At 36.1% G+C, this 24,092-nt stretch overlaps 1 protein-coding gene across 1 annotated transcript in view; it reads left to right on the top strand.

The window, feature by feature from the left end:
- Positions 1-15,662, top strand: part of LOC145278025 (putative sodium/potassium-transporting ATPase subunit beta-3) — a 60,626-nt gene extending 44,964 nt beyond the window's left edge. Inside the window, exon 2 of the mRNA XM_080130234.1 lies at positions 14,321-15,662. Within this exon, the coding sequence (XP_079986360.1) occupies positions 14,321-14,821 (501 nt within the window). The 3' untranslated portion in view covers positions 14,822-15,662. The remainder of the gene's footprint in view (positions 1-14,320) is intronic.
- The last annotated feature ends 8,430 nt before the right edge of the window (positions 15,663-24,092 follow it).

Genomic DNA, 24,092 nt, shown 5'->3' with positions numbered 1-24,092 from the left:
CCGATTAGGCAGCGAGTACATAGCGCTGCAAGAGGAGGCTTATATTTCGAGTATAGTTAGATTAAGGCACGATGTCACCCTGAAACCGCAGCATTTACATGCGTGCACAGCTCGTGCCGAAATGAGAAATGGTCAGGGTTTAGATTACGAAGTAGTGCAGATAGATAAAGGCTTCCTAAGTGATCTAAGTGGTGTATCCGTAGCGAACACGGTAGTTAAAATTAAAGGTAGGAAAAGTTTTCCTTTGCTAATTATGAATAACACGAACCAGACAGTAAAATTAAAGAAAGGTTACAAGATAGGTAGATGTAGAAGAACAGAAGTAGTAATGGCAATATCAAAGCCAAATAAACAAAAGAAGTCGGGAAACAAAAGTAACCTCAACGGCATAAAAGTGTCAGAAGAAATGAGGAAAGTTTTAAATAAAGTCCTGCAACGAAATACTGATTTATTCGTCACAGAGGATAGATATTTAGGCCGGACTGACACAGTAGAGATGAGGATCGATACAGGAAAAAACGATCCCATAAAGAAAAACCCGTATAGAACACCTCTCAAACAACGAGAAGAAGTTAATGTAGCACTAGAGGAAATGCTACAGGCAGGGGTGATAGAAAGGTCAAACAGTCCGTGGAGTTTCCCGATAGTTTTGGTAAAAAAGAAAGACGGAACAAAGAGGTTCTGTGTAGATTTTAGGGCCCTGAATAAGATAACAAAGAAGTATGCCCGAGCGCTACCAGTAATTGATGATATACTGGCCTCGCTTGGGTCAGCAAAATACTTCTCAAAGTTGGACTTGAAATCAGGGTATTGGCAGGTAAAGTTGAACGAAAAAGATAAAGAGAAAACTGCGTTCACCTGTCATAGAGGACTGTTCCAATTTAATGTAATGCCATTCGGACTTGCTAATGCTCCGGGAGTGTTTCAGGAGCTAATGTCCGTAGTGTTACAGGGACAGGAAGTATTCGCCGTGCCTTATTTGGATGATATTTTGATATTCTCCAAAACAAAGGAGGAACATGTTAGGCATATAGAAAAAGTGTTAGGTAGTTTACGTAGGCATAATTTAAGGTTAAAGGCGGCGAAGTGTGAGTTTTTCGGCAAGGAATATCTGGGATTTCGAGTCAGTGAGAAAGGTATCCAGCCGGAGGGGGACAAGATTAAAGCAATTCAGGCAATTGCGACCCCAACCACTGTGAAGCAGGTTAGATCCTTTATAGGCATGACATCCTATTACAGGCGATTTATCAAGGATTTTTCTGTAATCGCCGAACCGTTAATTCGATTAACTAGGAAGCATGCACGTTTCTGTTGGGACGATGCGTGTCAGTCTGCTTTTAATCGATTGAAATCGAAGCTTGCAGAGATGGTGATGCTGGCATACCCGGACACTAACAAAGGATACAGGTTATACACGGATGCCTCCGATTATGCGATCGGAGCAACCTTGTCTCAAATGGTCTACGACCCGGAGGAGGGTCGGGAGATGGAGAAACCCATTTATTTTCTATCTCATAAGTTGTCTGATACCCAGACTAGATGGTCAACAATAGAGAAAGAAGCATATGCGATTCACTATGCCTTAAACAAGTTGAATCACTACTTGCATAGTGCTACGTTCACCATCTACACGGATCACAGACCATTGGAGTACTTGCTGAAATCTCCGATACAGAATAGGAAGATACAGACGTGGGCATTAAGTATGGCTGGCTATGATTGCACCATACAGTACCTAAAAGGAAAAGATAACGTCTGTGCGGATCTCTTATCCCGTGCGGTAAATGCGAGTCGGGATGAAGACGATCCTCCAGTAGAAATAGATGATAGGAATTACACGGTGAGTGCGATAAACTCGAATCGTTTTGAACCAAGAGAGTTTGTATCGCATAAGGATGACGAAGACTCACCGGTAGTAAGCGAGCGTCCTACACTATCAGGTTCGGATATGTGTAAAGAACAAGACGCTGATAGTCAGATCGTCGAATTAAAGAAACGGATGAGGAGCGGTAAAACGTCCAAGATGGAAGAAAAAAAGTACATCATAATGGACGATATCGTATATTATTTATCGACACCCGACGACGATCCTGTAATTAGATTATATATTCCGTCACATTTGAGGATGAAGGTATTGAAACAATACCATGATGAGAATGGTCATATGGGTGTGGAGAAAACGTTCCACTCCATTAAACAGAAGTATTTCTGGCCTGGTTTGTTCAAGAAGGTAAACGAACACATAGGGAAGTGCGTCCCATGCCAGACCAGAAATTTGAGGAAGCAACAACCTCAAATGCAGGAGACCGACATGCCTTCTTTTCCTTTTGCTAAGATTGCATTGGATATTTCCGGACCCTATCCGAGGACTTTGTCAGGCAATCAATACATAGTCACGTTCATCGACATGTATAGTGGTTGGCCTGAGGCTTTCGCTGTACCTAATAAAAAGGCAGAGACAGTGGTGCATCTCTTAATTGAGGAAATATTTCCCAGATTTGGTGCACCATTGCAGTTACTTACGGATAACGGACCGGAGAACGTCAATGGGATCATGAAAAGGGCTTTAGAAGAGCTTAATGTTGATAACGTGACCACCTCATTTTACCACCCGCAAAGTAACGGGAAAATAGAAAGATTCCATAGGACGATGCATGACGTACTAGCAAAGAAAATAGGGGACAATGACCGTTCATGGGACATGTACTTGAACCAGATGCTGGCTGCTGTAAGGTTTCATGTCAGCGAAACAACGAAGTACTCCCCCTATTATTTGCTCTATAATAGAGACGTTGTCTTGCCGTTAGACAACATACTGAGGCCGCGTAGAATTTACTACGGGGAAGAGGATCATGAGATCGCTCTGCAGGACATGCATCGGACCTTTACATTAGTCAGGAACAATGTAAGGAGAGCTAGGAAGAAAATGATAGATAGGGCCAACGAGAAAACAAAAGCAGTCGATTTTCAAGTTGGCGACTTAGTTTATTATAAAAATAATAGAAAAAAGGGAAAGCTAGACGTAAGATGGTCTCCATATTACGTAATAATAGAGAAGACGGGGCCAGTCTCGTATAGAATTAGAAGTCAACTGACGGGGGCAGTAACAAAAGCCCATGGGGAACACCTTCGGAAAGCAGAACTGGAGGAATGGGATATCCCCAACAAGCAAGAGGGCTGTAGAAAAACTACCCTGTCAGCACCGGTAGAGGATAGTAGTTCAAATCAAGAATCCTCTAGTGGGGAGGAAGAAAATTATCCCCAACAGAGCAATCGCCATCAACAAGAATCCCCAAGTCAGGAAAACAGGGTCCCGTTGATGGAACGGAAAATAATCACGCGTAGCATGACGGCTGAAAGGGCTAAAGAAGTTGATGAAATATCGAAGGAAGATATATATAACTTAGTGCCCAGGTCGTGCAGAGTTGATTATGATAGTAGGGATCAGCCAACCGTAGCTAGGGCTAGCACGGGGGTTGGGAACTCAGGTTATAATCGAACTGCGGGTCGGGAGCGCGGAACAGGATGTTTGGATTGGTTAAGAAAATTACTCTGTTGATGTTAGGCAACATCCTTATCATAGGGAGTTCGGAGTTGCCACCAATATTTAGGATCCTGGCGTTCTGGTCGAAATTTTTGTACTATATGCTGCCCACATTTTAAACAAGTCATTAAAATGTAAGACTCGTATTTAGTTAATTAGTCATATTAATTAAAGAGCCGAGGTAGTGGAGAATATTGGACAAATCGACCACTTCGGTAAAATTGGTAAATTTGCAGCGTATATTTTGCTGTTAAGTGCGGCCGATGCACTTATACCGAAGAAGACCTTATGCTTTTCGTGTTGCTGTTTATTTTTATTTTTATTTTTTTTTTCTAAGTTAAACGAAAAAAAAAATACAGTAAAAGGGATGAAAAAAAAAATTGTGACATTAAAAACATTATTGGAAATGTCGATGGACCGATAGACGATTGAAAAAAAAAAAAAAAAAAAAAAAAAATGGTTAATGGAGGGGTGTTATGTAATGAATGGCTGGAACCATCATACATAACTGAAAAGAAAAAACTTTAATAAAAGATTTAAAAGAGTGGGCATCGAATAATCGATTGTCTACCGGTTGAAAAGAGGAAGGGCTTACGTCATAAACAGAGAAATCGGACGACGATTTTTTTGTTTACAAAACAAAGAAACGTGACATTCCTCGTAAGCTCTGGAATTACAGATATTGGCATGAGTGGGTAATTCACGTGTCGGTCCGTTGAAGACAAAATCGAATGATCTTCTGAGGTCAAAACGTGACTTAAGAACGCATGTTCTATTATCTATCAACCGATTGACAGGACGCATGGATAGAAAAAACAAAGCGACAAAATGCCAATAAAAACGGTGAATCAGCAGAGAGAGCAGATCAGAGCAGAGAGAGAAGAAACACGGAACAGCATGTGTTGCTGAAGACCGGATCGTTGAAGCGTCATTTTCCCTCCTCAGAGCACTGTGAGAAAACTTACTATCGCTGTGAACTTCAGAACCACCAAAAGAAAAAAGACGATCTGTTTAAAATTGTAACTATATTGTAAAATATAATTTTATACAAAAACAAACACAATTGTGACTTACGTCTTTTAATGCATATTTTTAAGTTACGGCTGATTGTTCTAAGTGTCAACCGCTTTGTTTTCAGGTTCAACGTTGTTATGACATTTTTGACAATTGACGAGAGGCAAGATAAGGAAAAAGTGCCAGTCTAAGGTGAGATAACTCACTAGTCTTAACTCGTTGTCATCACAACCGCTTAGTAAACAAGTGAACCTACGGACGACCGACGTAACTAAAACTGCTATGTATCACAGCCAGGGAGTCCTACGCACTATTACGATTTCCCAACCTGGGAGCCACCCCATAATACAACATTTAATGTTACATTTAATACCGGCCAATGCTGGGTACATCTGCTAGTATAAAATAAGTCAGTTTTTTTTTTGTGAAAAGCAAATTTTTTACCATACGATTGTTTCCACCATATTAAATCATAGTTTTGCTTGCCATAAAGTTAGGTAGATGACAAAACAATATAAGTCACAGTGTAAACTTGGTTAGAGTAAGATTATCTAAATGGACGACTCAATAGGAATTTATTCACATTAGGCTTTAAGATGACCATGCTATAATCAGTCAGGAAATAGACACAGTATTGTGTTCCATAGACAGACAGCTCATGGCAAGTGCTCGTCTAAGTTCCAATCCCCTCTCGCCAAACATTCACAAGAAACACTCATCTACCTGAAACCACTATCAATAATTTCCCCCACTGTTTATCTCTACCTAAATTTAAACATAGATTCCATGAACAAAGTTTCTTTCTTAGAACTGCACGCTTATGGAACTCCCTTGCGTTTCCCTGCTTTCCAGCTGATTACAATATGGTCGTCTTCAAGTCCGACATAAACAAGTTTTTGATGAGCCGTTCCCCTTAAGTAATCTAATTTACCAAATTTCCACTATTACTATATTGTCCCACTGATCGCTGTACACTCATTAACCCTTATCCTCGAGTGGCCTCTGGACCGTGATAAGTGGTGACTTCATTGTAAAATAAAAGTGAAGCATGTATGGCCCCTCATGAATCCACAATGAACGAGGCATAAAAAAATGATTAAGTTCAGCATTACCCCCCCCTCCCCCATTTAGCCTCAAGTTTTCCCGGAAAATCCATTCTTTTATTAGAAATAGGCAAGAGAAAAGGCCCTAGCCCACTAGATTTCAAAAACAGATTTGTGCCGTGCAAGGGCAGGAAAAGTAACAGCTCCTCTTTTTTTTTTTTTTTTTTACATGGAGTTCACCACTTATCAAGGCCCAATGGCCACTCAGGGATGAGGGTTATTGTGTGTACAGTAATCAAAGAGATAGTGTAGCAATAGTATTGGAGAATTGGTAAGGTGTCATTACTTAGGGGGGCTCGGTTCATCAGGAATTTGTTTATGTTGGACTTGAAGACATCCAGGTTGAAGTCGGGAGGGAAACAGGCAAGCGGAACAGAGTTCCACAGGCGTGCAGTTCTAAGAAAGAAGCTTTGTTCATGGTATCTACGTTTTGATTTAGGCACAGATAGGGAGTGGGGAAAATTATTGATGGTGGTTTCAGCTAGTCAGGTGTTTTTTGAGAAAGATTGGCGAGGGGGGACCAGAGAATGGAGCTCAGACGAGCACCTGCCATGGAAATAACGATAGAACAATGACAGGCTCGCTACGTCTCTTCTGTGGGAAAGAGGTTGCAGGATAGAGAAAAGGGCATCCCCCACCAAGCCACGGAATCTATTTTGTACAATCCTTAATGTAGGCACATATTCCATGCCCATGGCGATCTTGGGTGTCAGATTTAGATGTTATGTTAGAGTATCCTTTAATTATGAACTCATCTAGGGAAGTGGTCGGCCCTATTCCAGTTTCACTTAGAAATAATATGTCCAGTCTCGTCTCCTGTAATTGGGTTTAAACCTCTGGAAGGTTGGAACGTAGACCCCTGATGGTGGAGAAGGAGACCTGGTAGTAGGGGTCTACATTGGAAGATGAGGTTCTAGGTTTAATCGAGTTTTTATTCTGGAGATATTTCATGTTGAGGTTTTGGGATTTGTGGAATAGGTCGGCATACTTGGTTAGAGCAGTACAGAGAGGGAAAGTAAGAGAGAAAAAGACAGGAAATTTTTTTTTTTTTTTTTTTGTAGCACACGAAAAGGTAAAGCCATAACAATTACCCACTAGTATGGCATCGAGAGGCCCCACCAGAGACTACTGCATGGTCCAGATCCACCCACCAAATGGCAATACAGCAGTGTTCGGGTCCCTGACTATCAGGCGGATAACGTCAGCCCAGACAAAACGTTTACCTTCAGCACCCTTAATAGTGACATGGCCACAAGGACAGACAGAGACAGAAAAATTTCCGACATCTCAGACTACTGGTCACCAAGTACTACCGACCTTTAAGCAGCTTTTTCTTCACCCTTTGTCAGAAAAATCACTCATTGAATGAGGACTGAATGACAAAATAGAAGCGAGAGTTACTGGAGCTGCCGATAACACATCCACTGGTTCGGGTCCCTGACTATCACCCCAGATGAATTGTTTACCTCCAGCACCCTCACTAGTGACATAGCCACAAGGATAGACATAGAAACAGATTTCCGACATCTCAGGCTACTGTTCACAAAGGACTGCCGTCCTGGAAAGCAGCTTTTTCTTCACCCTTTGTCAGGAAAATCACTCTTCCGAGATGAGGTCTGAGGGACAAATAAGAAGCAAGAGTAACGAGAGCTGTAGATAACGCATCCACAATGCGTTGTCTACTCTCCATTAAAAAAAAAAAAAAAGGGGGGTTGGTAAAGGACTTATTAATATTTACTTAGTATAAGCCCATGGTTCTAATTCGAAATTAAAGATATTTGAAGATAAATTCCCCTCCCATGTTTACGAATGAAATGAAAATAAAATACATTACTGTAATTTCCGTTTAAGGTATTAAACTTTTTCTTATCCAAAGAATTATAACAAGGATATTTAGCACCGAAATAATTTTAAAAATACCGCTGCAGAGATTATCATGTGTTGACATATTTATTAAACTTATTTCTTATCTAAAAGACACCTCTGGTGCGTTTGAAGGCAGATCTGGCAGAACGGTGGTTCATTAAAATTGTGGGGTCTGCGTTCACGCCTGGTCCACAAAGTATGGAAATAAAAAATAAAAAAATAAAAAAAAAACGTTTACAAGTGTTTTTGATATAGATGTACATAATACTTTTTAAGTATGCTTTAACTTATATAGGGATGGTATAATAAAACTGTGGGGTTTGCGTTCGCGCCTGGCCTCTATAAAATGGAAAGAGGCACAAACTTTAAAGACTTTTCATATCTATCTGCATAAGTATACTTTTATAATGTTTCAGTTTGAAGAAATATAGTATAATAAAATCATGGGGTGTTCGTTCGCACCTGACCTCCATAGAATGGAAATATGTCACAAAGTTTAACAAGGTTTTTTTAATATAAATCCACAGAATATTGTGATAAGTGTTTCAGTGTGAACAGGTATGGTATAATAAATTATGGGGTTTATCTATTTTATTTTTACTTTCATCATATTTTGCTTTGGTTTTGATACCCCCAATTCGAAGTTATCTATTTACAACCCTTCCTTTTCATAACCTATCATACTTTCATAAATCAGAGTCCATTTTCTGTAGGCTATTTTTTAACCCAGTCAACGACGGGTACTTTTGCTAGTATATATATATATGTGTGTGTGTGCGTGTGTGTATGTATTTATGTATATATATATGTATATATACACATACTAAACAAAAGTAAATCATTTAATACTATTTTTATAAGCTATAACAAACATCCTATGAATTGGGATTTTGTTTTATATATATTAGTGATAGGATGATTCCAATACCATTACTGATTCTATTCTAAATACTTGAGTTTGATACAATTACAAATTTTGATTCCGATCGTTTTAGAACTTCTAAATATACAGAGCAGAAATAACAAGTGTTATTGAAATTACTATCATTCTGCCCTATATTATTAGAAATACATCATATTCCACACCCGACTTTATAAAATGGCAAACCTTTTTCAATAAAATGATGAAGAAATTATCTCATTTTCAATTAAATTTTATATTTCATTATTTTTATTTATTTTTTTTTTTTAACACCTCATCTATTTTTTCTGCCCCACCCTGTATACCGGCAAAGTTGTTTTTTTTTCGGATTAATGTAAAAATTTGTATGTGTATATATTTTCACAAATGTAAATAGTACAGTTATGATGGCATATATTGATTGTAGTTTTACTGGTAGTTTGAAATCAATGAATACTGATAATTTCAATGATGGAAAATTAAGTTTTAAGCAAACAAACAAATCTATACAAAAAAAATCTTTTTTAGCATTGGAAACTATACACAAATTTTTCTGATACGCCCCTAATAATTCCGATTTTTCCAATTCAGATTTAGTCTCTCAACACTAATATGTTTACATAAGGGTCACTACTTATCAAGGCCCAGAGGCCACTCGAGGATACGGGTTACTGAGTGTACAGTAGTCAATGGGATAATATAGTAATCGTTAGTAATGGAAATTAGGTAACTTGGATTACTTAAGGGGACAATTCATCAAGAATTTGTTTACGTTAGACTTGAAGACATCCAAATTGTAGTCAGATGGAAAACAGGGAAATGGAAGAGAGTTCCACAGGCATGTAGTTCTTTGTTCATGGAATCTATGTTTTGGTTTAGGCACAGATAAAGAGTGGGAGAAATTGTTGATAGTGGTTTCAGCTAGACGTGTGTTTTTTTGTGAAAGTATGATGATATTCTTTGTAGATATTTGGACATTTAACTTACCCATAGTAGAATTTTCACAGCCTATTGTTCTATCATAGTTGCTAAGTGACGACATGGAAAAAGTAGCTTTACCAATGATAGATAAATTTAAGTAACGGTTTCAACTATCAATTATCGGTAATTAGTGGTAGTAATCTGAGACAAAACTTAACTAAGATCAATTGGGCTTCAAAACTGATATTCTTTGCAGATTTTTTTTTTTTTTTAAACATTTAAATGAACTGAATATTACATTACAAGGTAGTGGTTGGACACCTGATATGTTTGGATGCATAAAAAGCTTTTGGGGAAAAAAATATATAGAAGTTTTTAAGTGTCCAACTCGCACATAATTTCTCAATATGAAAATCACTTAACGATGGATTTTATATTAAAGAAGTTTAGTTACAGTGTGTACCATTTCTCTCCGACAATTTTTCAGAAGACAAGATTATTCAGCATATTAAAGATTTGTCTCCGAGTAGGAAACCAGTAAAGGATAGGATACTTAAACTGGAAAGTGATATTACCAAGCAGTTTTCAAACTATCAATAATTTTCCTCACTCTTTATCTGTGCCTAAACCTAAGCATAGATTCCATGAACAAAGCTTCTTTCTTAGAACTGCACACCTTGAGAACTCTCTTCCGTTTACCTGCTTTCCAGCTGACTAAAATATGGTCGTCTTCAAGTCCAACGTGAACAAGTTCTTGATGATCAATTGCCCTTAAGTAATCAAATTTAACAAATTTTCACTACTAACGATTACTACGATATTGTCCCATTGACTACTGTACACTTTTTAACCCTTATCCTCGAATGGACTCTGAGTCTTGATAAATGGTGACTCCTATGTAAAAAAATTTAAAAAATCTGTGCATAAAGGATTAAAATGTATAACAATGTTCGATGACTTAGCTGAAATTGTGTTCTGAATTGGTTTGTTGAATGCTTTTGTGAGATAAAAATCTTAAATAACCATATTTCTTACCAAGAATTGTCTGACTAAAATTCCGTTTCAAAACTGATATTCTTTGCTGATTATTATTTTTTTAAACATTTAAATGAACTGAATAATAAATTACAAGGTAGTGGTTGGACACCTAATGTTATGTATAGATGCATAAAAAGCTTTTGGAAAAAAAAAATATAAAAGTCTTTAAGAAAGATATTGAAGATAAAAGATTTAAATACCATTCAAGAGGCATATCGGTAATCTCCAAAATGATAACAAAACAAATCTTCAAAGTATTCAGAAGTTATAGACATTGAGTCAGTTGATGAGCAGTTCTTCACAAGATTTTCAAAATCCATAGAACTAGAAGAGACAGCAAAATTCATGAGGTTTCCAGACAGAATAAAAATAGAGGAACTCAATCTACAAAAGTTTTCATGGTTAGACATGGATGAATTTGGAATGCAATTGACTGAATTTCAGAGTAGCTCTGTTTGAAAACAAAAATTTATTGACCTTATAGTTGATTTAGAAAATATTGAAAAAATGCGATTAGAAAATGGAATTTGGATAGAATTTCGTATGGAACCCTGTTACTTCCTGTGCTCTTGTTCCATCAGCCATGATATCTAATCATGGCTGATGGAACAAGAGCACAGGAAGTAAAAGGGTTCCGTACAAAATTCCATCCAAATTCCCTTTTCTAATCGCATTTTTCCCCAAGTTCGACAAAAACATTCTAGAGTTCAGCAAGATACACCTGAAGAAGGTCAGAGGTTACATCTACTAGAACGTAGTGAAAATCACACTCCAAATGTAGTCTAATGAATCCAAATAATATGAATAGCCAATCCTCATCTCAAAAATTCACAAACGTAATAGAAAAAAGAGAAGTGCAGAAAACAAACTATTGGAGGTTAGAAATTCATGACAATTTCTTTGTGCTTAAAAAACTTTGCAACAGCTTTACTCTTCATTCGTTCTCATTTTGAATCTGATTTTAACGTTTCGGTCAATGTAACCTCCAACTTTTTTCAGGTGTATTTTATCAAACTTGGGAATTTTGACGGAATTCGAGTGGAACCCTTTATTTACTTCACGGGGGTAGCGTCCTCTTGTTCCATCAGCCATGACTGGATAGAGGTCCTAAGTAATTCGCAATTGTATTTTTCGGTCGCCCATACTGAGGATTTAACCTTCAACCTTTAGGAGAATTTCACTTTTTACAATTGATTTTTCCAAGTACTCTAACCACTGCGCCATTCTACGGACAATTGAATTTTAGGAGCCTTAAACCTTGAATCACTCCTGATTACTGTCCTGATGTCATATGGATTACATATTCATTAAAGTTTTTCAGAAAAACCCTTCATATATGGTATACAAACTGTGGTGAGTTTCTGAATGGTGTCCTTTTGTATCTGGTCCAGATTTCTTGGAACTGATGTCATGCTCTCTGGATAGTTGTTTCCGTGAAGGGTTTCTCTTAAACTGTCCATCTCCTCTTGATATGAACTGAGTTTACTACATATTGCTTTTGCTCGGTGTTGTAGGCAATCACAGATTCCTTTCTTTACATTATATGGATGGTGGAAGTTGAAGTTTAGGTACTGTCCAGTGAAAGTTGGCTTACGGTATACAGATGACATAAACCCCTGACCAGTGTTGGTTATCAGCACATCTAGGAACGATAATTATTCTTTTTCCATCGTGAACTATATAGTTGGACGGATCAAGTTCACATGGTCTAGTAACGTTTGAACATCTTCCTGATGAGGTTAGAATATGAATGTGTCATCTATATATCGCAATCACATTATTGGCTTTAGTAGTGTTCATCCTAATACCATTTCCTCAAAGTATTCCATGTATGCATTGGCCAGTACCAGGGACAATGGTAATCTCATTGCCAGACCCTCTTCCTGCCAATATATATCAGATCCCATCACCAAGTATGTAGTTTCTACACAGAAGGTCAACATCTCCATTATATTGTCAATTGGGATGCAAGTGCGTTCTTTCAGTAAGGCATCTAATGTCAGCTTTTCCCCGTACCACTGTCAGTCTCATCAGTGAGTACTTTTGTGAACAGACTCATTACATCTAGACTTACCGTCTGGTTGGAATGAATGGGAGCATTGTTTATTATTTCCACGAAGTGAGCTGAGTTCTTAATGTATGGAGATTTGCGGATGATTGGGTGATTATATCTACCAGGAATCAGCGCAATGGATGGCATGCTGAACCTCGGGCGCTGACAATGGGTGTTAATCCCAAGTTTGACAGAAATATTCCTGAGTTCGACAAGATACACCTGAAGCAGATCAGAGGTTACATAGACCAGAACGTTGTAAAAATGAAACTCAAGATGAGAACAGTAATCCAATGAATCCAAATAATACGAATAACCAATCCTCATCTCATAAGTTCAGAAACCTGATAGAAAAAAAAAAATATATATATATAGCACAAAAAGGTCATCAGAGCTTTTTGTTGGGTTCATATTTTTTTTGGAAAATTAACTCAAGTTTTGTTTAAAAAGTTATGTTATGTTTTGAAAGCAGCAAAGCATTGGTTTTGTTTGGTTGTAGTTTTCAAAGTGAATTAATGCAATTTTGGTTACATTGTGTTTTTGTTGTTTGGATGAATTTTAATTATTTCTACAAGGCTCTTCACATACACCTGTAAGAATGTCAAGTAGTATGTTGTCACAAATTTTGATTGGCATGCAGAAGAATTTTGTCATTGATTTTGCTGATTTTGGTATGCAAACCGAAAAATGTTGCCCATCGCTAGTCTAGGAGTTTGTTCTGATGCAGTCAACCATTAACCAGCCTTGAATGTAGTAGTAAAAATAACAAAAAAGATAAACAAGAATCAGTGTTCACAACGATCATGTGAATTACATATCTCCTATTATTATCTACTATTATAGGAAAGGTACTTTGTATGTGCTTGTGTACGTGAGTTCGTTTCCTATGGAATCCTAAACGGCTGGGCAGATATTTTTGAAATTTCATGCAAATGTACTTCATATGCCTGGCAGTGTTCTGAGATAGGGTTTGTATCGGAATGTCTTTGATAAGTATCGATAATCGAAAAAGTCTGATGAAAGAAGGAACAGGCGATTTTGACTAAAGTAAACGCCTTATGCAGCCTAACATCACAAGTACATTTGAGAAGTTTTATTACCACAGAAGTCGAAGAGCCGACATATAAAATCAACAGTAAGTTCTTTGACATGAAAGGGGTGTGCTTGAAATGAATGTGTCTGTTTAGAGCACAATTGAAGCATTACCTTGGACAAACCTTCAGTTGATATAAAACATACACATCATCATATTTAGTTTGTTGCACTTTGTTTTGTTTTTTTGTTCATTTTTGTTTCCCTATAATTTTCATTAGATTGATGTGTAAATATAAGTATCTGAGAGATTTGGCTTATGAGTAAATAAAAAATAACATTTGGTTCCTTTTTGTTTTTATTTGAATTTTTGCATTGATGTGCTAACTCTTGTTTCAATATTCTTAATCACGGAGTATGTAGTTTGGTAAGAATGCACTTGAATGTTCTTTGATTGATGTATGGTTTGCTAAAACACTTGTGCACGATACCAATTCCACTAGTGATGGGATTGGTCTAATATTATAACCAATTTCAATTCTGATTCTTTATAAATCTCTAGATATTTTACTATAAAATCATTCTTTTCAGATTTCTGTAAAAACCTGTTAAATGTGCACATATTAAAGACACACTTGTGGTGGATGATGCATAGATTTTACCTTTTAATGCTATTTTAAAATCAATAAATATTATTTCATTATTATTACCAGCAATGGAAGATTTTGTTTTAAACAAAATAAAAAAAAAAAGATAATTAGAGGAATCGTTTTTGTCATTGATGTAAGAGACTAAAAAATAAAATACTGAACTTATAAATCTACTAAAATCAATGTTTTCTTTTTCAGGGTGAGAACATTATCGGCTGTGAAACAATCAACACTCGAAGAGATCTCCGAAAGAAGGTTTGCCGTTTTGACTTAATCAATTTGGGCGGTAACTGTGTCAAACAACAGAACTATGGCTATGATGATGGCATCCCTTGTGTCCTCCTCAAACTGAACAAGGTTTTCAACTGGGAACCTGAGCAATACGACAACGGGACAGTTCCTGAAGAAATACTAGACCATTATAAGAAATACTCTATTACCGTTACATGTGATGGGGAACTTCCTGCAGACAGAGAAAATATGGGACCGCTGGCATACTATCCACCAAATGGGTTTGCATTCAAGTACTTCCCTTATCTCAACCAGCAAGGTTATCGGTCGCCCTTGGTATTTGTCCAGTTTGAGAATCCGGCCAATGGGATTTTGTTCATGGTTACATGCAAGGCTTGGGCGAAAAATATCATACACAATAGTTTGCAACAGATTGGACAAATACATTTCGAGATTTTAATCGATTAGATGAACTTTCATTAAAAGGAAAGGTACTTGTGCAGAATAGAGAGCGTGTAATTATTGGCATGTTCTTGGCAGGTTACATAAACCACCGAAAGATGTTAAATGAAAAGAGGGTTTATTATTTTAACTATTTTTTCTTTACCATTTCATTAAAACACTGGTTAATTTTTAAGGTGCTGAACAATTTTTTTTTTTTCATTAACTATAAACGATGGGCAAGTTTTAAACTCTAGCAGACAATTTAAAATTAAAAAAATCATCAAAAATGGTCATTATACAGTAATTTCAATGTAAAATGTAGAAAATCATTCTTAACATGGGAGGGGGTTGCTTTTTTAACTATTTTGTAATTTTGTTTTACAATTTAATAAACAAGAGATGCCGTAAAAAAGTTTAATGAACAAAAGATGGCATTTGCTGTTTTGAAGCCTTTGGGTGGTTTACGTAATCTGCTCAGAATATGCAGACGATAATGCAGGCCCTATTCTGCATTAGCACCAAAAGAAATTAGTGTTGCTCATAAATTTTATAAGTGTTCAGAAAATATCTCAAGATTATAGAGGAGTAAATGTGAACTCTAATGAATGGGGAGGCAGGAGAAACAAAATCAAAGTAAATTCGATACACTTGTTTAATTTCAAAATATTAAAATAAATACAAGAAGATTATAAATATTTATCTAAAAATCCAAAGTAATTTTTTTTAATCAACTGAATAGTTTAACATTAAATAATGTACATTAAATGTAAACACACCAGTCATTAATTAAACATTAATACCAATTTTACGGACTACATGGATAACATTAGACTAAAATAACAGTCAAGAACTCATAAACAAAAAATAGACAACAAATAATTTAAAGCAAATGTATTCAAATTAGTTTCTCTACTGCACGTGTATAATTTTAATGTGGAAATTGTAACATTTTTATTTTTAAAAAAATATATATAGTTATTTAATTTCGAAATATGGTATACCTTTCACTTAATTGATTAAACGCTTTAACAAACTACAAAGAGTCGATATGTTATTAAAAACAAAAACTATAAACAAACCTATGATCAGTTAAACATTTTTATTAACTTACAAAACAGTAAAATAAAGTTATAAACAAAAATAGACAGCTACAATAATTTACAGCAAACTTATTTGAATTCACGTTTCTAGTGAACTTGTATAGTTTCAACTGTAAAACTTTTATTTCAAAATTTTCTTTATGAAAACTATCTTAACATCTGAAAACTAAAATGGCGACCAAAATGATTACTTTACTAAACAGGCCATTATGTGTGGTTTACAAGTTTTTTTTTTTTTTCTATTTCGTTAGGATTAATGGCAGGGTAGTAATTTATTTTTCAATTTACTATTTTCTAAACTTGAAGCTCCATCTTGGCCACTGTTTTGGTTTTCAAATGCTAATAAGACAGCCTCCATCGAAAAAACTTGAAATAAGAATAAAAGAAGCTTAGTTTCCATAATGGTCAGTAGAGAATTTAATTGTAATGCATTTGCTATAAATCTATTTTGGTTTGTTTACTAGTTCGGGATTTTTAGTTATTCTGGACATTTACTTCTCATCGGTGTGTGCATATATATATATATATATATGTGGGTGTATATATATATATATATATATACAGGCATGTTATAAAGTAAAAAATTTCGTTTAGTGGATTTAATGAAAAAGTTGATTAAAATAGTTTAAAAGCACTTAAGCGTACCCTCTCCTGCGTCATATTGAGCCTTAACATAACTCCTGTGAATTGAAAACGCTTGGTGAATTATTTTTACACTCAAACAAATTGTTTGAACATTGACCTACCAAATGGAAAAGACAGATCGCAAGAGAAACAAACAGGAATTATTCCTGTTCAATAAAACATGCCTAAAAGAAAAACTGCTGCCCAAATATATATATATATATATATATATATATAATGTCTTATTCAGTTACATCAGTTTTAACAGGTTTATCATTTTCCCTCCTCCTTCTCAGAAAATGGGTAAATTTTATTGCTTTGTACGTGACACTAAAATCAATTGCATTTGTTACAACATGACAAAATTGACAATAGATATTAAAACTGCACTCATTTTATTGACAATATTTCAAAATATCCGTTTTCTAATTTTGTATTAAACTTCCATCAATGTATAAAAATTCTTCATTTTCTATTTTTATATAAATATATATCCATAGCTATTTTATAAAGCTCAGTTTTTTTTTTTAATTCGCTCAAAAGAAAAGAAAATGCTCTCAAAAATAAAAGTGAACATTTCCCATAAAAAATTTTTTTTTTCAAAATAATTTTGAAAAAAAAACTATATTCAGGAAAATTTATTGTATATCTAAATACATTTAACTTGTATTTGTTTCGAAGTTCACTTTTGAATGATATCAATTTGATTTTTGTGTCCATTTTAATTTGATATTGTTAATAAATTTTCAATATGTTAAGCACTTTGTTTTTCTTTATTTTAATACCATCAAATAACCACTTTGCTTTTATATATCACTAGTCTCCGGCGTTGCCCGGTTGTAAGATTGTTGATTGTTGAGCAAAAAAAAAAAGTGGTAGTAGGCAGGCAGGCAGGCTCGAACATGTACCGCAAAGGAGGAAAATAAAGTGAAAAAAAAAAAATTTTAAGTGACATGTTAGCTGCTGCATCCATCACCAAACCAGAAGTGACGTAGGTTCAAATAAAGGCTAGACAATCGAAAAGAGGTAATGACTTTCGAAAATATCGGTAAAAAAAGTGACCCCTCCCTGTAGAAAAGTACCCAGGTGAGGCTGAAGGAATTAATGTTTTCGGACAATTTTTTAATATTTGTTGTCCGAAGGGTCCAGCTTCAAAATGATACTGATCTCGTGAAAATCCGTCATCTTTGTCGAAAGTTCTTGCGAGACATACAGATATACATACATTTAGACAGGTGAGATTTATATTATAGATTTTCTTCTTTTTTTTTTTAATCCTTTTGAGATGCGGCTTCATAAGTTGTATATTCATTTTTTTTTGTCGACTCTTATCTGCATCTTCATAGTTGTTGTTGTTTCACTACATTTCGGCCTACTCATCCTCTGGCCTTCTTTAGGTGATTAACCGTGACAGAATAGAAATGCTAAGTCTTGTAACTGTATCTCTATGCCTTTATCCACTGCACCACGGACCTTTTCATGGATAGAAGCATTGAGTCTCTACAGATGAGCATTGCCTGAAGATAGCGGTTTCAATCCTACCCAAAGCAGGCCAAAAGATTAGTTAGCCAAAAACGTGGTGAGACGACAACTATGGAAGGCTGTAATTACTGGGAATACAGTTACAAGACTCAGCATCCCTATGCTATCACAGTTAATTATATGAAGAAGGCCAGAGGATGAGTTGGCCGAGATGTGGTCAAACAACTATGAAGATGAGGATAACAATCTGCAAAAGAATGAATGCACCATCAAATCTTGGTTTTGTTTAAAATAGACTAAGATAAATATAATATGGATATTAGTTGACACAATGGTTCTCAAACGTTTTTCTCAGTTGGCATATATGAGATAGCAGGTGAAAAAATTGATACGAAAATTAAAAACAAAACAAAAAAAAAACATGGCAGCACATTATTGAGCTTTTGAAATTTTCATGGCTCACCATATTTATTTATTTTTTTTTACAAGGAGAATCACCACTTATCAAGGCCCGAAGGCCACTCAAGAATAAGGGTTAATGAATGTAAGGTGGTAGTGTAGTAATCGTTAATGATGTAAGTTTGATAAAATTTGATTATTTAAGGGAACAGTTCAACAAGAACTTGTTTATATTGGTTGGTTGGTTGGTTGGTTTACAGCATATTAACCCTTTTCGGGTTATTTAATGCCAAATCCAGTGATTTTAAAGAAAAATTTTTAAATAGAATATGTTTTTTTTTTCCAAGTCAGTTTCTATTTAACCTGTTGTTGGGACCCTAACAGGTACTACCACTCTGGGTCAGAGTGGACTTGGGAGCAATGGCAATTAAAGGGTGGCTCTACACTCCTCAAAGATTGCAAGCTGGGGCCTCACCATCGGATATAGTTTAAGATCATATCCACGACCTGTTTATATTAGACTTGATGTGTGCATTTGGATTTTTAATCTGGCAGGTGGATGTGATGCGTCTAGTGTGTTAGGTATAAGTTAATGTTAAGTTCATTCTTGCATGCCTTCTCGCTTCCAGCTAACACCGCTGGCTAACCTCATGGTGAAAAGGGAGCCGTTATGCATAAGTCTTCCCTGCCAGTCCATGGCCTCTCCATCATCAAGACTCCTACAGTGCCTCCACAATGGCCACACACGGTAATTGGGTGCCTTGTGGTCCCAAGCTAAACTTGTAGGAGATCTCAGAGTAGTAGAGAACCCAGAGGTAGTGCGTTATGGCCCACCGATGTGTGGACATGCCCTGGCATACTACCAACCCCTACCCCACTGTCTTGTGGGTGCCCTTGGTTGGGCGAAGACTAAGGGAACCAACCTCAAAATCAATTGTGGGCCTTATCACAGCAAATTCTACTGCTGCCTTGCAGTTTTCCTTAAAAGGCTATGGAACCTCATCCAGAAAGTAAATGCGTAGTAGCGGATATGATAGGGCGACTGTCAACCTCACTGAGATAACTTTTGGCCAGAAGCTGCGGCCGCTTCTGCTGCCAGTCGTCGTGGTTTCGCTCCACTGGACATGAGCATTGGAGGTTCAGAGGGTGTCTATCTGATGCGCAACAGATACTGCACCTAAACTGCGCAATGAAAGTTTGGAGCCAAGGTGGAAAGTTCTGTGGTGATGGAGTGAGACTACACCAACACCGAGGGATAAAGCACTGAGGCCTCAACTAATCATCGTTAAGATTGACGGACTGCATCATGATGATGATGATGATATTAGACTTGAAGGCTACTGTATTGTAATCTGCCAGGAAGCAAACCAATAGAACAATGTTCCACAGGCAGGTAGTTCTAGGAAAGACGGTTTGTTCATGAAATTTGCGTTTAGATTTAGACACAGATAGAGAGTGGGGGAAATTGTTTATAGGGTTTGTAGTTAGTCGAGTGTTTTTGTGAAAGTTTGGCAAGGAGGACCATATATTGGAGCTCAGATGAGTACTTGCCATGAAAATAATGATAGAGCAGAGATAGGCTCGCAACATTAATTCTGTGGCAAAGGGATTTCAGGGAAGAGAAAAGGGCATTACCTACTAGGTTTCAAAGCCAATTTTGAACTTTATCAAGGCAGGATAGGATGTAGCGAGCAGCTCCTGTCTAGATGCGACAACAATAATCTATTTTAGGATGTACTTGGCTTTCTATTCAATCTTTTCATGCAATAAACTAATAAAGTTCAGCTTAAAGGTTAGGAGAATTAGTAGTAAAATGTCTTTTCATCCAACTTGAAACCATTGCTTCATTAGACAACGTTTGGCTGCACACAACACACAATAGAGAAGGAAATGTGTGTGTTGTCAATCCAATGAAATCCAAATTTCAAGTAATCCGTACAACCGGTGAACTAATCAAGCAATCTGTACAACCGGTGAACTATTGCTATTTTTAAATAAATTTATAGAATTATTATTGTCATCACCTTTTTTCTTTTTTGTAGAAATTTGTTTCTGATTAAGGGTGAACTGAATATAACTTTTTTTTTTTTTTTTTTTACATGGGAGTCACCACTTATCAAGACCGAAAAGCCACTCGAGGATAAAGATTAACGAGTGTATGGTAGTCACTGAGACAACAGCGTATTAATAGAAGTGGTGGAAATGGGGTAGAAATGGATTATTTAGGCGGAGGGGGGGGGGATGCATAAGAACTTCTTTACAATGGACTGGAAGACGACCATATTGTAGTCAACTGGAAAGCAGGCCAGCGGAACAGAGTTCAATAGGCAGGCAGTTATTTGAACAAAATAAATAATAAAAGGATTTTTATATATTCAATGAGGTTGTTTGTTTTTTGTTTTTTATTTTTTCCAATCATAACCTTAATTTACAACTGCTAAATATTAGATAAGAATTACAAAGAATCTGGTAATACTGTAAACAAGATAGATGATATGAAAAAAATATATATATATGCCAGAAAAGCGAAACCGCCAGTGACTCAAATACCTGTTTGCTCTGGTACTTCATTCTCCTATCCATGTTCTATCTTTTGAACTGGTCGACTAAGCTATATTCCTTTGCCACTCTGGCACAGTTGTCCCTTGAAATAACATGGTGAAACAAACATGCTCTAGCATATGTGCTAGATGGGCAAAGATGCCTAAGGCCAGTGACCAGGATGGGGGCGCGTGAGTAAATGGTAGACAGTCTTAATTAGTCTAATGATATCAGCGCTGCGTTTGTCAACAGTTAGATGCATGTCAGTGATACTCAGCTGTATTTTGTGATTTGTTTTTAATGGAAATAACTTTCATTACAGCAAAATGAGTTCAACGGAGACTGAAGTAGAGCCTGGTGTGTCAGGTTATATTCGTAAACACAGAAAGAGTGTAGAAAACTGGGAGAAAACAAAGGCTAAAAAGCAAGGAACAAGGGAGAGGCATACACGAGCTATACTACGAAGCAACAAGTTTGAGCATGCGTTGTGGGGTCAGCATGCAAGTGCAAATGTTTTGATAAAATTGGACGGGACAACATAAAGAAAATATTCAGTAAATTTTGGAAAATAAGCGAAAATGCGTATATTTTCAAGTTCGTAAGTAGTATGGAAGTGATTGCATAGCGTTTGTAGAAATATTTTTTACATTATATATGGTATTAAAAAAAGTGTATGCGAATTATGCTTGTCGAAGAAAGCCCGACAGATGTGATTGAGCCAGCTGAGCTTGGTTATGCAGTTCCATCAACAAAAATTAGTGATGAACGAAGACAGTCAGTGATAGTGAACACATTGCTAGCGTGCCTAAGGCATCAAATCACTACAGTAGGGCAAAGAGTCCCCACAGGAAGTTGGTTAGTTGTTTTTGTTTTACAGCATATCAACCCTTTTCAGGTTATTTAATGCCGAATCCAGTTATTTTGAAGAAAAAATTTTTAATAGAATATATTCGTTTTTTTTTTTTTTGTTTTTTTTTTTTTGTTTTTGTTTTTTTAACCCATAGTTGATCCCTTACAAGTACTACCACTCCGGGTCAGAGTTGACCCAGGAGCAATGGCAATTAAAGGGTGTCTCCACATTGTCCAAAGCCCGCAAGATGGGGCCTCACCATTGGATATAGTTTATGGTCATATTCAGGACCGTCGCACAAGAAATACCTGCCTCCTAGACTGAACATAAACATTACGTACACACTGGACCTTGATTGGTTAAAAGTAATAAATGTGGTTGAACCTGTCAATAATCATTTTTATCATATTTTTAATACTGATTTCAATGTGGGCTTCGAGCCACCCCATAGTGATACCTGCAACTATTGTTATCTAGTGAATAATGAAATACATGGGTTAAATACAGAAGCAGATAGTGAAAAAATCACAACTGCAGGATGAAAACAAAATAGCATTTAGATGTAGCAAAAGAGGTTCAGATTTTTTTTAAAGGCCTTCAAAAATAACCAGGATCTGTGTGTTGCTGCATTATGTTCTGATTTGCAACAAACATTGTCTACTTCAAAGCTGACTACAGGAGTCCACTACTACAAACGTAAACTTTGGACATACATTTTTTATATACATGACATGCAAACAGGAAAAGCCGTAACATATTTATAGAATGAGTTCATGGGTAAAAGAGGGTCTGCAGAAATAGTTCACTGTCTGCAACGTTACATCGATGCTTCTATAAACAATAATGTCAAAACATGGCATCTTTTAGTGACAAATATGGTGGACAAAATGAAAATAGTAATATGGTGCTAACTTACTTCCAGAAAACACACATATATTAAACAAAATTTAACACTTTTTTACGATACCTGGCCACTCCCTGTGATAGAAAAGAAAGTAAGAGGTGTTGAGGTTTATTTCCAACCTAATTTTGCTGACCTTATCAAGGCCTCTCTTCATATAAACCCATTCACAGTGGTTAACATGCAGAGGGATAGGTTTGTAGGTGTTGCAGATCCTGATCACTAAGGAAGCAATGGTTGGGGGCAGCTTCAAAAATGGCAACATGTTTGCTTCGCCATCAAGTCAACATACCAACAAGATCTTGTTTATATCAAATTGCAGAAGGGAAGATCAAAGTCTTACGACAATTGTGTGTTTGATCTTGCAACAACACACTTGCTTCAGAAATACCTAACACCTGTTAAACTGGATGTTAAGAAACTGGAAGATATTAAGGCCCTGTTAACCTTAATCCCACCTCACCACAAACAGTTTATGGTGGACGTGATTGCTGAGCAAGAATCCCTGATTGGCACATCTGACGATGACCATGATGACCTGCTTGATTATTAGGTCTATGACAACAGCATACTCTTTTCCTTGCTTTGATTCTCAGGTATATATCCATTGATATCTTATATGTTTTTATGTAGTGATGTGGTTTTTGGTTGATTAATTGTGTCTGTGTTGGATATATACTCAAGAATCAAGACAATGAAAAGAATATGCTGTTGTCATAGCCCTATTTATTAAGACTCAACCACGCAAACAAAACTTCACAAGCGAAATAGTATCAGCAATAATGTAAGTTTTACATTGAACATTGTAGTGTTTTTCTTTCTTATATTTATCAAAACTTGCTTCCTCATTCTTATAGTCTTTTTATGGGCATGACTGTTATTTTTATCAGCGCTTATACAGTTTAGTCAAGACATTAAAAAATGAAAATATTGAAAAAAAAGTTATATTGTACGTACTCGTTATAGGCTTAAGTTCTCTGAAAAAAAATTTCACTTAATTTCATCAAGTAGTTTTTATTTTACAGCGAAAAAACAATTTGTTAAGATACCGAGCAAAAGGTTCGATTTTTAGGAAGAAAAGCTAGAATTAAAGATGGGGAGGGAGTGTCAGCGCTTTAACTGGAGTTATCTCCCTTTGGCGATTTCAACAAATTTTGTAATGGCTGACTTCAACGCGCTCTCATAAAAACGTGTTTTTCTGCTGTAAAATAAAAACTACTTGATCAAATTAAATGAAACTTTTTGTTCGGAGATCTTAAGTCCAAAAGATCTTTCGCTATTTTCATTTTTTAATATCTTTACTAAATTGTACAAGTATCTTTTTATCCTTGTCTATTTATTTAACTATAATGTCTATGTATTTAACTACAATCTAGAGTGGTTGCTCTACAAAATGAG

Source organism: Euprymna scolopes, chromosome 6 (genome assembly GCF_053919585.1).
Source record: "Euprymna scolopes isolate OS-2025 chromosome 6, ASM5391958v1, whole genome shotgun sequence".
NCBI classification, from domain to species: Eukaryota; Metazoa; Mollusca; class Cephalopoda; order Sepiida; family Sepiolidae; genus Euprymna; species Euprymna scolopes.
This window is presented reverse-complemented; position numbering and strand designations above follow the sequence as displayed.